This window comes from Gadus macrocephalus, chromosome 16, assembly GCF_031168955.1.
Source record: "Gadus macrocephalus chromosome 16, ASM3116895v1".
NCBI classification, from domain to species: Eukaryota; Metazoa; Chordata; class Actinopteri; order Gadiformes; family Gadidae; genus Gadus; species Gadus macrocephalus.
In genome coordinates this window covers 26,693,152-26,709,546 of record NC_082397.1, presented here as the reverse complement: position 1 = coordinate 26,709,546, position 16,395 = coordinate 26,693,152, and the positions used below count along the sequence as shown (strand labels likewise).

The 16,395-nt window shown below is 43.2% G+C and overlaps 1 protein-coding gene across 9 annotated transcripts in view; it reads left to right on the top strand.

Annotated features, from left to right (window-relative positions):
- The window catches only part of LOC132475056 (ubiquitin carboxyl-terminal hydrolase 2-like), a 120,233-nt gene extending 109,189 nt beyond the window's left edge, over window positions 1-11,044 (top strand). For 6 of the 9 annotated variants that reach the window (XM_060076029.1, XM_060076030.1, XM_060076027.1 and 3 more), the window contains 5 exons: window positions 3,100-3,178; window positions 4,035-4,139; window positions 5,518-5,638; window positions 7,649-7,748; window positions 9,661-11,044. In XM_060076029.1, coding sequence (XP_059932012.1) covers window positions 3,100-3,178; window positions 4,035-4,139; window positions 5,518-5,638; window positions 7,649-7,748; window positions 9,661-9,696 — 441 coding nt within the window. In that variant the 3' untranslated portion in view covers window positions 9,697-11,044. The remainder of the gene's footprint in view (window positions 1-3,099; window positions 3,179-4,034; window positions 4,140-5,517; window positions 5,639-7,648; window positions 7,749-9,660) is intronic. The other 3 variants (XM_060076032.1, XM_060076035.1, XM_060076034.1) reach the window with 1 other exon arrangement.
- The last annotated feature ends 5,351 nt before the right edge of the window (window positions 11,045-16,395 follow it).

Genomic DNA, 16,395 nt, shown 5'->3' with positions numbered 1-16,395 from the left:
GGAGAAGAGCTCCCCAGCCGGCAGACAGTCTACTCGGGGCTTTGCCTAGACTCAGCCACCATGACTGCGATGCTTTCGCCTCCTCGGCGAGACGCCATCCTGTCGGCGCTCTCCCGTTTTCGCGTTCGCAGAAACGTGACCGCACTGTCCACCATGCGCCTGTTAGGGCTGATGGCAGCTGCCCACCCCGTGGTCCCCCTGGGCAGAATCCAGTGTTTTGCTCGCCAACGGTTGGACCCCAGGCGACACAAGCTCAGGGTGCTCCTCGTTCCCCGTTCGGTGTCGCCAGACCTGGAATATTGGAAAAGACCCCCCGCCCTTCTCAGGGGTGTTCCCCTGGGCAGGGTGGCGTCCTACGTAGTGGTCTTCACGGACGCCTCGTTGACGGGTTGTGGAGGAACGTGCCTCTCTCACTTGGCCGGAGACGAGTGGCGCACGCCCCCTGCAGCACACATAAATATGTTGGAGCTCGACGCTGTGAGGAAAGTGCTGTTGCATTTCTTTCACCTGGTGCGCGGCCGCCATGTTCTGATCAGGACAGACAGCGTGTCGGCGGCGGCGTGCATCAACAAACCAGAGCTGTACTTCCCCCAGCTCTGGTTTCCAGAGCTGGCCGCGCTCTCGCGGTCGGCGCCGTGGCCGGTACCGTTCAGGCCGGATGCGCTTTCACAGGCCCACGGGACGGTGCACCACCCGCCCGATGTCTCGGGACGGCTGTTGGTTTGGCTCCTGAGAGGTTGATCCTGCAGGGCAAAGGTTTGCCTGAGACGGTTATCAACACTATTCAGAGTGCTTGTGCGCCTTCTACTTCTTCCCTCTATGCGGCAATGTGGTGCGCCTTCTCTAATTGGTGTGAGAGGAACCACGCTGTCCCATCTCAATGCGAAGTGGGAAGCGTGCTTTCGTTTCTGCAAAACTTATTGGAGAAAGGTTTGGCCTTCTCCACTATCAAGGTCTATGCGGCAGCCGTTTCGGCTGGCCATGCAGGCTGTGATGGTGGACCGGTCTTCAGCCATCAATTGGTCAAGAGATTCTTGCGTGGGGCTAGACGGGTTGGGCCTGTTTTCACTTGTGCTTACACCACGCTGGGATCTCCCCACCGTGTTGCGCGGATTGTCCAGGGATCCTTTCGAGCCTCTTTCTCAGGCCCCTTTGGATGCCCTGTCCTTTAAGACGGCGCTCTTGTTTGCCTTGGTTTCTGCCAAGCGGGCCATTGTCAGCCCGAGTTGCTTCTTGCTAAACGAGGACAGCTCCTTCACGTTGCTCAGACCTAATCCTGCGTTCCTCCCGAAGAACATTAATAGTTTTTTTCGGTCGAGGGATATTGTGCTTAAGGCTTTTCACCCCCCGCCTCATTCTAGTGAGGCGGAGGCGGAGTTGCATCTCCTGTGCCCGGTTCGGGCATTGGCTATGTACGTGAATCGCTCGGCCGCGTTCCGCTCCACACAACAGTTGTTTGTGAGTTAGCAAGGGCCGCGCTCTCTCTAAGCAGCGGTTTTCTCGCTGGATATGTGAGGGTGTTTGCTTAGCCTACTCTCGGCAGGGCTTGGCGCCACCGTTGGGCGTTAAAGCTCACTTGAGCGTGGCCGCTTCAACGGCTCTACTCAAGGGCGTTTCGGTGGAAGACATCTGCGCGGCTGCGTCTTGGTCTTCCCCCGGCCCCTTTGTCCGTTTATACATGTTAGACATGTCCAGGGGTTGACTCTGCAACTCTGTGCTGGAGTCCGGGACCCCTTTTACAGCTTAAGAATATAGACATGTTCTTTAAAGCGGCGTGGTTGGATTTCCTCTCGCCGGCTGGCGAGTTGGACTTGACTACCAGTCTTACTCTCCCACCGTTTTTCAAATGAAAAACAGGCTAGGGGGTTTTTCTATTGGCCCGCCAATTGTCAGGTGGTTTTGTTTGCCAGTATGGCACTCCCGCCGTTTCTTTCAAATAAGAAACGGCCGAGAGAGACCCCTTATTGGAGAGCCGGATTCCGTAGCTCCGCCCCCGGTGGTAGCGGACCTAATGGAAACCGTGTTGCTCTGGTTTTTCTTTTCATTTTCATGGGTTCCATGAAGCACGGATTAGAGCCGGAGTCTTTATAGACTCACTTTTTTCTCTCTTGATCATTGCCTTGCTTGATCTAGGAGGAATTCGTTTTTTATTAAGCTGTTGTGTTTTACACTTCCTTGGCTTTTTGAGTCTTAATGTGCTCTGGTGACTTAAGTCGTTTTGACTGGGGTCCAGCAGGAGTACATTGATCGTGCTCCGCTCGCAGCTTCACCTTAGCCCATAAGGCGAAGCCTAGACGGCGTAGCCTACATGAAATAGAACGATAGTTATGTTATTATAACTATAGTTCTATGATTGTAGGCGTAGCCATCTAGTTTCCCACCTGCTGTACCCTCCAAATGCTGAAAGAAAAGCGTGGAGGATGAGCGACGGTATACACCGCGTTATATAGACACGATACTGTGGGAAATGTGGGCGGTGCCCACGCTGATTGGTGCATAGTTTGAAAATTTCACGGGACGAGCCCATAAGGCGAAGCCTACAATCATAGAACTATAATAGTTATAATAACATAACTATCGTTAGTCTTCGTACTGCACCACTGAGTGTAGAGGTCCTCCATGAATGGCAGCTCCGTCCTGGTGATGTGCTTGGCAGTTTTCACCACCCTCTGAAAGCACTTACGGTTGAGGGCGGTGCAATTGCGTACCAGGCGGTGATGCAGTCAGTCAGGATACGGTACCTCAGGAGGTAGCGCGGGTTGACTGGTAACGGGAAGGATGCTAGTTTGATCCCCGGCTCCTCCAAGCTGAGTGCTGAGGTGTCCCAGAGCAAGACGCCTGTCCCCTACTGTTCCTGACGAGCCAGCTGTCACCCTGCGTGGTCGACTCCGCTGTCAGTGTGTGAATGTGTGATTGAATGGTTGTCGCTTTGGATAAAAGCGTCAGCATAATCCCCTAAATATAAAGGTAGCAGAGAGGGAGGGCCGATGATTGGGATTTCTAGATCCTGCGCTTTGTCTTCTCTCTACTGCTCTCTTTACAACTCTCAAATCGTCCATACAGCAGCTGTACCCATGAGCTGTTCTTCCCTCTTCACAGACCTGCTACAGATGTAAAGCCAGGCGACGGTGCACCAAGAAGTTTACGGTACAAAGGTTCCCCAAGATCCTCGTGCTCCGTATCCTTTTCCTCTTTGTGGTTGCAATAGGGACTTTTTTTATAACTTCATTTGATTGCTCCATGAGAATTTATAATGGATTCCAGGTCTTTGGAGATGTTTGTTAGCTGAGTACGGATGCGATGCGCTGCTTGCTCTCAGACTCCCTCAGTCAAACAACTGAAAGCAGATTTGGAAAGAGAATCCCACTAACCTCATTGAACTACTATTACTCTGATAAATTTGTAGAAGTAAAATTAATGGTAGCATTTTCAAGCATTTCATGACTTTTCTTGATTTGACTGCTGAGAGACGATATCAGTTGAAAGTTATTTCTTGATAACTGACCAACCAGCCATAATTTTAATCATTTTAAATCAGCACTGGGGATTTATTTGAATGGCCTGTTTGGTGTTGTGGAAAGGTGATAGATAAGCATGTATTGCATGTATTCTTCCTACATTTTTATATTGGAGATCTTTTTTATTTTATTTAACCAATTAGACATTTTTTGATAACCTTGGGGATACAACCTGTAGAATACAACCTTCTTAGGACTTTCAGCCCAAAACTTTTTATCTCATAATGTTCAGTTTCCAGCTCAAAGAGCTGATTTACCTACACTTTAAAACATCTTTGATTCATACATGAACATGTACAGTATAGTAAAACCATGTGGGTCAATTATCTATAATCTGATATCCAGCACGGAACGTTGTACTAGAGATCCCTTTTAACATTATTTCTCTTTGTTAGTCTTTTCTTTTTCTTTTTAAAACATAAAACAATGATTATATACATATAACACACAGTGGGGCATCTATGAGCCTCTAAATTAAGTTGACACTGTGTTCCTTGACTGCCCGTGGCTTCCCAGACCTTAAGCGCTTCTCTGAGGCCCGCAGAACAAGCAAACTCTCCACCTACGTCAACTTCCCCATGAAGGAGCTGGACCTGCGGGAGTTTGCCTCGGGGAACAGCAGTGAGTATCAGCCTTAGTCTTCTGTTTAAACGCTTCTCAATCACACACACAAGTCTGGACAATTCTTAGGAAAGATAATAGTAAGTAATACACCTCATTACCCATATGTTACGAGATCATACATAAACGTTTCATATCACGTGTATGCAGATGACACACAAATATATATCTCTCGCTCACCCAGTGAATCCAGTTCAATTGACTCCCTGGGACATTAACCAATAGAGTAGCTAGTTGTTCTCTTGTTCAAAAAGTTCTCCAGTTAAATGAGAAATCTGAATTCATTTTCAGGGGGGCCAGTGAATAAAGATTTGAAGTGTGTTCTCACTTTTATAGTCCTTGAAGATTAAAAATTAAGCTCAAGCTGTTGTTTTCTGGTTACAGACCTAAATTAAATCAATAGCAGAATCTGCTTTGTATCATCTTCAAAGTATAAGGATCAAAGGCTTGATGTCAAAAGATGATTTTGAGAAACATGGTCTAAGCAGGATTGAGTTCTTTATTAACAATGAACAAAAGGCCAGCAAGATGCTTTTATTTTAACTGAAGGATTCAACAAAAAATGCAGTGCGCATTTAGCAAAACGCCCTCTGACTGACCGGGTCTGTCTAAGACTTCAGAAAAGATCCAGCTGATCCTGAATACTGCTGCCAGGGATGTTACAAGGACCAAAAAGCTCATCATATAATTCCAGTTATTTCATCACTACATTGACTACCAGTATCTCACAGATCCACTTCCAAATCCTACTGATTGTCCATAAATCACTCAACGGTGCGGGCACCAAAATACTTATCACACTCCTGTCCCCGTACAACAGACCACTAGGTCCGGCTGGTACTGCAGTGTCCAACTAAACATGGTGAAGCTGCCTTTAGCTTCCTTACCACTCAAATGTAGAACAAACTGCCAGTAAAGACTACAGACATGCTGACTACTTTTACATCTAAGAAAATATCCTACCTTTGCCATTGCTTTTAATGCATCTTCTTTAATTTTGCTTGTTTGCTATTACTGTCTTTTATCGTTTGTTTTTAGTGCTTTTGCCTGTGTATAATGTTACAAACTTTGGATTGCCCTCCAAAGTGCTTTAAATAAGTGATTTTATCTTTGTTTAGACATTTTGTGTGTGGGTTTTAAATAAGCCACCAGGGGTTCCTATCACACCTCCACATTTATTTTCTTTCTTTGCATATAAAACCATTTAATTAGTTAAATAATGGATTGCCCATGATGTCCTATGACATGATTTATTTTGAATAAAAACAATGGTTGTTTATGCAACTTTTGGAAGTCCACTAAGTGTGTGTGTGTGTGTGTGTGTGTGTGTGTGTGTGTGTGTGTGTGTGTGTGTGTGTGTGTGTGTGTGTGTGTTCAGCCAATGCCGTGTACAACCTGTATGCCGTGTCCAACCACTCAGGCACCACCATGGGCGGCCACTACACGGCCTACTGTCGCAACCCCACCTCAGGTGAATGGTACAGCTTCAACGACTCCAGGTACGCCTCCACAAGACACACACAGCAGGATGTTCTCCATTTGTGGATCAATACATTTGAGTATTTCAGCTAGGATTCACAATGAGATTTTCAAACATGCGTTTTGGATTGAGAGTTGTAGGAAGTCTGATGTTGCACCAGGTTGTGTTTGATCCCTTTCAGCCCAAATGTCAGGGAAATTTAGCTCATCGGAAATCTTTGCTTTCTCCACCAAAAAATAAATAAATATCAACATGATATTTCATAAAACAGGCTCTTTGCAATTTATCTATTTAGAATGTGTACAATCTAAACTAAATATAAATGTGACGGTTCCAAAAATCAAAACACATTGTAGTTGTGGGCAATAATAATCTGTGTATGGTTCGTTCTTTGAATATTCAGATTTAAAACAAAATCAGAAAAAAAAAATCGTATTTTGGTTTTTCTGATTTGGTTTTGAAACCGAAAAAGGGCAAAAGGAATAAACAAATAAACAGTATTTTTCAGTTTTTTAAATCAAAACGGGAAAACGGAATAATCCAGTTGCTTGTTTTGTTTGCGTGATATTTAGATAAAACTGCAATGAATGCAGAGAAAAGGGCACGCGGATTAAAAAAAAATACATATAAAGACGTTTCAAACGAGTCTCTCGCATTCTACAATGGCCAGCTTTATTTTTTTCCGTGGGAGCCGGCGACTTCGTCTGCGAGTGGACGATCTGAAACTAAATCTGAAACTAGATTTCTTCTTTGAAGGTTGTGCTCCACACAGAACCTCGCGTCGTGTGTCTTTCCAGTGTCAAATAGTTCACGAATAAAATCACCATAAGGTTCAAGTGCGGCCATAACTAAGTCTAAATATAATTAGACTTTTTTTTGTTTTTGTTTTTCTGTTTCGGGTTTAAAAAACCAACACACAAACACAAATAAAATGCCGTTTATTTGTTTATTCCTTTTGCCCTTTTTCCAATTCAAAACCAAATCAGAAAAAACAAAAAACGACTCTGTTAATTGTTTTTCTGATTTTGTTTTAAATCGGAATATTCAAAAAACGAACCATACACAGATTTATTTGTTAATTCCTTTTGCCCTTTTTCCGTTTCAAAACCAAATCAGAAAAACCAAAAAACGACTCTGTTACCGCAATTGTTTATTTCTGATTTTGTTTTAAATTGGAATATTCAAAGAACGAACCATACACGGATCGTGGGCCAATGGGTTGTATACCAAAAGTATACAATTTATTATTATTATATGTCAGTTTGTTCAGCAGTAGATGGCTCACACCGCTGGCAGTTACACAGAGTGGCAGAACCGTAGACTCAAAAATGTATGATACAGTTTGTGGAATGCTGTGCGTTGTCTGGTTACCAGGCCGGTCCGCAGCTCCTCGTGGCCAAGAGGTGATCCTGAGCCAGACACACATATAAATGCTGTCCATTTTACTATTTTATACCCAACTAGAAAATGCATTTCCTGCTGAAAAGGCAGTGAGTGCTGTGGTGCAAGGGTTAGGGTTAAAAGTGAGGTTGAAAATATGTTTTAGTAAAGCCGCATAGTTTAAAAGGCCTAAAATGCAATGGGTCCACCAGACCCAGCAGCACCTCCTGTGTAACAAAAAAAAGAGCTTTTTTTGGCTTATATCAAATGAAGGGATTTGAACATAATCTAAATGGAGTAAACAATGTCAACATGCACACCATTTAAATAATGTAAAATGGTTGGAAACAAATAAAGTGTGTGTACATTTGAGATAAAATATAAGCCGTTTTCACCCATGTCCTCGTCTTTTCTCCGCATTTGTATATCACGAGGTTCGTCAGTGAGGGTCATTCACACTTATTCACACTTTGACGCGTGCAGCTGTGAACTCATGTATTGTAATTTATTGTATGATGTGTACTTTTAGGGTTACGATAAGACCTATCATTTAGCGTTCATTCACCACGAATGACTCAGAAAAGCAGTGCGAACATTTTAATATTTTTCAACCATTCAGCGAAAAAGATTATTATTGATTGTCGTATAGGGTGCCACTCAATGACATGCAAATGCAGACCGAAGCGTCATCAACACACCCCCTCAAATGGTGTGAAATGCCGACTTTCTACTCCTCATTCACATATAAGGTAATTAACGTTTCCGCCGGCTAAAATACTACATCAGGCATAGTATTTTTTTAGGATGTTTTCAGGATACCAATGTCAGGATATGTCGTTCACATATACGGCCTGTCGGCGAAATAGCGGGCTAATGGCAGGAGTTGCGTGTATGTGTGAAAGCAGCTATAGAAGCTGAGCTTTTCTGTGTGTGTGTGTGTGCTTGCGCTTGCATGTGTTTCTGTGTGTGTGTGTGTGTGTGTCCGTTTGTGTGTATGTGTGTGTGCGTGTGGTAGTAACTTGGAAAGGTATGTTATTGACCTTATTCCTTCACATCTAGTTCATCGCAATATGCTCGCAAAATGATGAAGTCTTATACCATTGGAGTCCCTGGAGTCTCAGCTCTCATATGGCATATTGCATATATTTGTGTAGATAGCATGTGTTGCCAGATAGGATTGGCAATTTCCAGCCCAACTATATACAAAAAACTGCCCAATCACCCAAAAACCCGCCCAAAACATATATTGCCAGAAAACCGATTGATTATATACTTCTTCAATCATAAATAAACAAATATACACCGTCCTAAACGCAACCTGATTATTAAAGGACAATTCCGGTATTTTGAACATTGAGCCCCCTTTCTGGTTTGTTTAGGATGAAATAGAGTGGGTGACACCGAAATTTGAACTATTAGTCCTTTCTCGGGTATTGGGCTCATTTTGAATCGCTCCTGCCTGCTTCACAATGGTTGTCTGTGTGCATACACAAACCTGTCAACCCAGCAACCCTAAACGTTCCTTTTAAAAAATGTGCAAGTAACCGAATATAAAAAAAAAAATATAAAAAAATATATATATATCATAAGAATATCAGCGCAATATATGGTTTCTGTCGTGTTTTATTGCACATTTATCGCCAGTTGATTTCAGTTGGAAGACTCATTACTGCACGTTGATATTACTCCGCCGAACCGGAAAGGTGGGCTGTTTACGTTGGTTTGAAGTCTTGTACCGTGAGCACCTCGGATTAGGGAAAATCACATAGAAAATCACTGAAAATGGATTATGAAAGGTGGCTTCTGGAGGACGCACTCGATTTTGAGTTTGACGGCAGAGGATATCGTTTTGAACCAGAATTCACCCAAGAGGAGCTACGTGAGATGGAGGCTAGGGCTACGGAGGCGCCTGAAGCGGCGCCTGAAGCTCCGGCTGAAGCGGTCCCCAGGATCACGGGAAATTGGTGGTGTGCCTGTGGGAAGTGCAGGCAGATGCCGACGGAAGTCGAAAGTAGGTGCTGCACGGAGTGGGACCTTGTGCGGAAGTTTATATGCGGTTGTGAGGTATCTGAAGAAATAGTTCCAATTAGTAACTAACACGGATGGAAACCATATATTGCGCCGATCATTTTTTTTTTAACTTCACGAATGCCACTAACCACTCGGTTACTTGCACATTTTTGAAAACAAACGTTTAGGGTTGCTGGGTTGACAGGTTTGTGTATGCACACAGACAACCATTGTGAAGCAGGCAGGAGCGATTCAAAATGAGCCAAATACCCGCGAAAGGACTAATAGTTCAAATTTCGGTGTCACCCACTCTATTTCATCCTAAACAAACCAGAAAGGGGGCTCAATGTTCAAAATACCGGAATTGTCCTTAAACTATGACGTCATGTGGCATGCAAGGAACCTCTCCTCTGTCTCTCTGACACGCACAAACCTCACAATTTCTGTGTAAAGAACACACTGACAGCAGCAGAAAATTGGTCGTCAATGAGATGACGTTAATACACAACACAAAATAGGCAGGTAAAAGACCAACGGTGAGCACAATTAACACCTGAATGCGACCTAATTGAGTCAATCTCTCTCTCTCTCTCTCTCTCTCTCTCTCTCTCTCTCTCTCTCTCTCTCTCTCTCTCTCTCTCTCTCTCTCAGGGTAACGCCAATGTCCTCCAGCCAAGTGCGCAGTAGTGATGCGTACGTGTTGTTCTATGAGCTGGCCTCCTCCTCACGGATGTAAACCCCCCCCGTCCATCTCCCCCCTCATCCTCTCCTACGATGACGCTGAACGACAGGAAGGCCAAGGCGCCACAGACACAGACACACACGCAGACACACACGCAAATGCACACAGACATACACACAGATACACACACACACACTCAGACACACACACACAAGCAAATGCAGTGAAAACAAATAAATCTCATTATTTTCTTCCTCAACCCATCTGGTCATTATCGTCCAATTCCGCTGAAACAGTGTGTGTGTGTGTGTGTGTGTGTGTGTGTGTGTGTGTGTGTGTGTGTGTGTGTGTGTGTGTGTGTGTGTGTGTGTGTGTGTGTGTGTGTGTGTGTGTATTTGAACAGATCAGAAGTCTCCCTCTATGCACTGCAAAATGAACCGAACTCTCATCCCAACAGCGCCTTTACTTCACACAAAAACGGATCTTCTCGTTTGCCTCAAACATTTAAATTAAGACATTTTCTCCCCAAGAAATGTCTCTAATTTTGGCTTTTTGTGTTTTGATTTGGATCTTTTTGTATGTTCTAGTTTTGTTTATCTGCAATGTCCCTCATTATCACAAGGTTATCATGACATTGTTATTCATTATTATTAATTGCCATGGCGTTATTTGAGATATTCTATGTTGACAGTTCCTGCAATGATGGTTCCGATGTTACACTCTCACTCTACCAGCCCTTCCACTGCGGTACCACACTCCTCTACGTTTTAACATGCTCTCTCTCTCTCTCTCTCTCTCTCTCTCTCTCTCTCTCTCTCTCTCTCTCTCTCTGTTGGGAGGCCGGTGGCACTGTGAGTGTTGTCCTGTCTAAGAGACACCATAATACTCTGTTGTTATAGTTTTTTTATTTGTAGTCTTTTTTTTTCCCACTGCTAATGATGTTTTAACAGTACTGTGAATACATGAATGAATGGACATATTGTGTATGCACATATTAGAAGACAACATGCTGACAATGAGGACTTTTACTTGCAGCACAAGATCCTTTCTTCCTCTTCTTGTTTCTTTGCCATTGAAAAACATGGAAAGAATGTTTTCAAGAAAAAAAGATCACAATATCAGTATATTTTTATATCCTGATGCAATATGGAGAATGTACTATACAGTGGTGCTGAAAATGACCCATAACTGTTTTCAGTTGGTTAATTTAACAAGTTTCAAGAGAGATTAAACAAAAAATGATATTTATGCTTACAGTTGATAATGTGATGTGTCACTTTTTAACAGTCGCAGTTATAAGTATATACTTGTGAATAAATAAATTATATACCTACAACTGGTTTTACTTTTAAAGCAATGTGTCTTTGTGGATTCTTGTTCGATGTCTGGAAGATCAATGGATTTGTAGACAATTGTTCCTCATATAAACTACTGGGTTAAACGCAACTGGAAGGATTAACTGGAATATTTAAAATACCCATTCAGATTTTCCTCTATTTGAATACACTACTTTCTTATCGCAGGTAGCTCTCTGACACACACACACACACACACACACACACACACATTGCCAGTGATATGAGTAGGCCTACGATACTTTCTCGTGCGCACAACATACTTTCTCGTGCGCACAAGATACTTTCTCGTGCTGACGAGATACTTTTCTTTTATTTTCATGACCCTTTACGGGTTCCGTACAATCCTTATACACACGTCTGATAAAAGTATTATGATTGATAAAAGCATCATTTGCTACCATACTATAAATCAAAACAGCAAGCCTATTTGATACAGAATCACTAAACACATCATAAGCAAAATAAATCAAATTACCCATTATAAATTACGGTATGTAACCTACAACGCACGGTGCCACTCCAATGTACAATGCCACAACCGTGTTGCTTCAATTATCTCACTCTGGTGTTCAGGGGCCACATATTTTCTGCCTATCTCGTCCAATTTATCCATAACATAGGTTTCGGACAGCAGATCACAGCATAGATTCAGATACTATTGTAGAATGTATGTGTGTGTTTGCTTGGATCACTTTATCCAGGACGGTAACTCCGGTCAGAGAGTAGACGCATACACAGGGAACAGTTCAGGATGTTTATATCTCTTGCAGACGAATGACATCAATGATGGCTTCAATAAGCAACCGAATGAATGACGGAATGGATGAACAGATGTATGAATAAATGAATGATGTAGGAATGGTTTTTCTGTAAGACAGAATAAGAAATAGACAAATAGTTATTACTAGATTTACCTACTAAAACACCGGGCTCTAGTACTAACAACATCTCATAAATGCTATCTAAACATAACTGGCATAAATAGCTGCCACATGCACACGTTAACACAATAATGCAATAGTGACGCACACGTGCTTCACGAGGTGCAGGCTAATACACTAGCTACCCAATTCGTGAGTAAATCAATTAACACAGTAACAGAACCACACAAATCACGGCTACTATAAGGAACCGAGTTACGGAATGTATATAACATTTATATTACGTAGATACACGTGTAGCCCTGTACAAAAATCTTCCAAGTTAAAGAGAGACAAAAGGTGTGATGAGGACATCTACACGTTCAGAAGAGGGAGGGTGTAGCCCTGTACAAAAACCACAAGTTACAGAGCATAAAAAATAATTAACAGTATAATAAAATGCTGTGTTTAATGTTCATAAATAAATAGAGTTCATAATAATAAAATGGGTTAAAATGTGTGCGGGTTAAAAGCATAAATATAATACGTTTAATAAAACTATTTACAGTTAAAAGATAAATTAATATAAAGGTCTTTAAAGGCACCCAGTGCAACTTTCGAGGCTTAAAAAAAAACATTCAATTTCTAGTCTTTTTTACACGTAGTAAGTTTCAATAACTCCATACCATTACATACAGACATTTAAGCAGCAAAGATGAGACGTCGTTGTGTGGTGAGAACTGATACAAAATCGATAACAACAACAATGCCGCCATTTTCTTTATTTTTTGTAACCTACAATAAATAAAGCAGGCTTCCAGTCAATGGAAAAATGGCTTCTCCCCACCGGCGATTGTTGTTGTTTACGATTTTCTATCAGTTCTCACCACACAACGACGTCTCATCTTTGCTCCTTGAATGTCGATATGTAATGGTATGGAGTTATTGAAACTAACTACGTGTAAAAAAGACTAGAAATTGAATGTTTATTTTTCATTGAATGTTTACATAAAGTTGCACTGGGTGCCTTTAAGTTTATCAAGTCTAAAATATTTGTGAATTCAGGATATAAAAGAGGAAGAAGCCTTGTTTATGTTTAACTTAACCTTTTACCTGTCACACGTAAATCATTTAATTTCTGTTTTGTCTTTGGTTGTATTAAAACTTCACAAGCCAATCCGAATAAAGTCTCACCGTGTAAAGGGCGGGACTAGTGCAGCAGGTTAGCGCAAGTACCCCTGACTGCAGCCCGCAGACGGAGCCCACATGGAGGGGGCGGGCACTCAGTCCACATGGAGGGGGCCGGCCCTCCGCCCACATGGAGGGGGCCGGCCCTCCGCCCACATGGAGGGGGCCGGCCCTCCGCCCACATGGAGGGGGCCGGCACTCAGTCCACATGGAGGGGGCGGGCACTCCGACCACATTGACGATTGAGCAGATTTCCGCTGCTCTTGTTAATGCAAGAGTAAACGGTAATACTATGTTAAGCTAGCGGGAGCCCATGCTGTTAATTATAAGTATACAAACAGATGGTACGGGAGTATTGTGACTGGGTATCTTTCTTGCTGCGTACCATGGAACTATTATAAAGTTAAGCATAGCCTAAACGACTTGCAAATACATTTTCTCTTGTTTATTTATTTTTCGCTATTAGCTGTTCCACTCATGGACCTATTAACCCTTATAAGGTGTTCGGGACCCGTTTTCAGTTTTTAGCTTTATAAAAGTGATACAAATAATTATTTTTTTGAACTAAGATTCATTGGCTTTGGCTCATTTTCTTTGAGGAACATAAATCAGAAAACATTTTCAATGACCCCCCCCCCCTGTATACCCCCCCATCACATTTATATTACACACAGGGTGTTCGGGTCCAGTGGACCCGGAGCTAGTTTTAAGTGTGGAAATCATAGGTTCTGTGCACCCTCATTTCCTTCTTCCTCTCTGTGTGTGTGTGTGTGTGTGTGTGTGTGTGTGTGTGTGTGTGTGTGTGTGTGTGTGTGTGTGTGTGTGTGAGAGAGAGAGAGAGAGGTGAAGCAGGTGAAGCAGGTGAATGGGCCCTTGGTGTGAGCACCCACAGTGTGCACCCACTGTTCCCGCACAAGGTTGCAAAATTGAAGCACCCAACACTATCTACACCCATATTCCCACACATTTCACCCTCTGTCTTGCGGGAACCAAGCTTCGGGACCTGACACTATAAAAAAGCTCTGTCAGCGTGGTTCCATACCACAACTGATCAAGATGGCAAAGCGATTCTCTGTTCAGACTGCCTTACAGTTGATATTTGAAGAGACAGAGGGTTTTGATGGTGATGCAGAGGAAATAGTTTCGGAAAGTGAGGATAACATTTCAGAGTCTGACACCGAGTTTGAAGAGGAGGATGAGCATCAGCCAGCTCCGAAACGTAAAAGAGCCTCAGGACTAGCCCTTCAGCAGGCAGGACCATCCCGCAAGCAGCCAGCCCCAGGACCAACCCGCAAGCAGCCAGCCCCAGGAACAACCCGCAAGCAGCCAGCCCCAGGAACAACCCGCAAGCAGCCAGATGTAGGACCAGCCCGTCAGCCAAAAAGAAACGCTGTGAAGTGTGTGGACCCATGATGGACAGAAAAACACAATATACATGGAACCAGTGCAAAAAATACGTATGCAATACGCACACAGTGAGACTCTGCCCCTCATGTGTGGTATAGTCTGATATACGTATAATGGCCGAGTTCAAAGGCTTTAATGTGTTGTTCAGACAGATGTTATTGAGTATGTTTCAATTTCTAATGATGTTGATTATTTCCAAGTTATGCCTGTTTTATGAGGCATTTCCTTATTTTGTTGCATTTTAATACAAAAAGAAACAAAAACGAGTGGCACCTCTATTCATAAATGTGATTTAACAAAGGTAAAGTGAACAAATTTAACATATGTGTTGTTTATATTACTTGCAATTGGGATGAAGTAACCATCTGGTGAGTATTTAAAAAAAAAAGCTTGATTATGTTGAATTAAAAGGCAAATGGGTCCACCAGACCCAGCAGCACCTCCTGTGTGACAAAAAAACGAACACCCTATGAAGGTTAAGGTTCCACTTAAGAGTTCACGTTACAACCGTTCGCCGTTGCTCCATGTTTAAATCACAGTGCATTGTTCGTGAACCCGTTCACTAACTGAAATAGTGCCCCCTAGTGATCTTTTTTTTTTTTACTCAGTATTAATAGGCCTACTATTGCTGTTTTCGCTTGAATTTTTGTATTTCTCTACTGATTGCTTCGATAATGCAACATTAAAAGTTACTAACAGCGACTTCACACAGAAGCTCCGGCTTAGGGCCCCCCACCGCCCTTGGGCCCCTGGGCATGTGCCCGGTGTGCCCGTGCGGTAATCCACCATTGCCTGTAAACAATGCAACGTGTGCGAACTCCTGTACCCGTCTGTCTGTGAGAGTCACAGGCCCAGTAAGAGCCAAAATAAGATTTGGGGAACTATGAAGACTGGGACCCAAAGGTATGACCTTAAAAGATGTAATGTGAGGAATAACGAAGTGACCACATCTAAGGGCAAAAAATGTACCTCAATAGACATAATGAAAAGCTACATGTGTGAAGCACATTAAGTTACACCAATCACAGGAGCACTAACAACAGTCTTTTTATTCAGCAAAACGATAAAAAAAAAAAAAAAAAAGTCTCAACGGGGGGGGGGGGGGGGGGGGGGGGGGGAGAACACACTGACGCCATCCTCAGTGAGGTGGACGCCACTCTCGCTTCGTCGCCCGACATCGCCGTCACCGCCGCCATAGCTGCCAAGCGCCACCATTATGCTGCATCATCAGACTACTGGAGTCGTGTGGCGCAGGCATCACGGGGAGGGGGGAGGGGGAGAGGTGTTTGACTCAAAAGAGGCAAACACCTTCAGGTTTCTCCTGTCCATCATCTCCACACAGAAGAGTTCATAGTCAGTTTGTAATTGGAATGAGAATTGGAATGGTTACCATGCTTCTTCCTCATCCCCGCCGTCATGGGATTTGCGCTGTACTGATGCTGCCCTCTGCTCCCAACCTTCCATCCCAATGACCTCTGGGAGAGAGACGCTGTCCTTGAAGGACTGTACCTGGCACCATGCTGCTGCCTGAATTGTGTCCTTCAGGACAACATCCTCTTCCTTGAAGAAAAAAGAAAAATTATTCGTGTCTGTACTTGACACCCTACTCTCCCAAACCACAACATGGTATGCAAACAAAGGCTACTACTACTGATGAGTTTTCAGTGATAAAAAACACTATTCGACTAGTTATCAGACTATTTCATCTGGCTATACATACAACCTCCAGCATTACACACATATTACATACCAGGTTCCCAGGTTCCAGTTCCTGGTCTTCAGTTTTGTCTGGAAATAAAACAGATTGTTGTCTGTAATGTTGAGTAGGCTAATACAATGGAATAATAAAAGTAGGCCCTAGTAGTGCAATAGATCAGCCATGGAGTAGGCT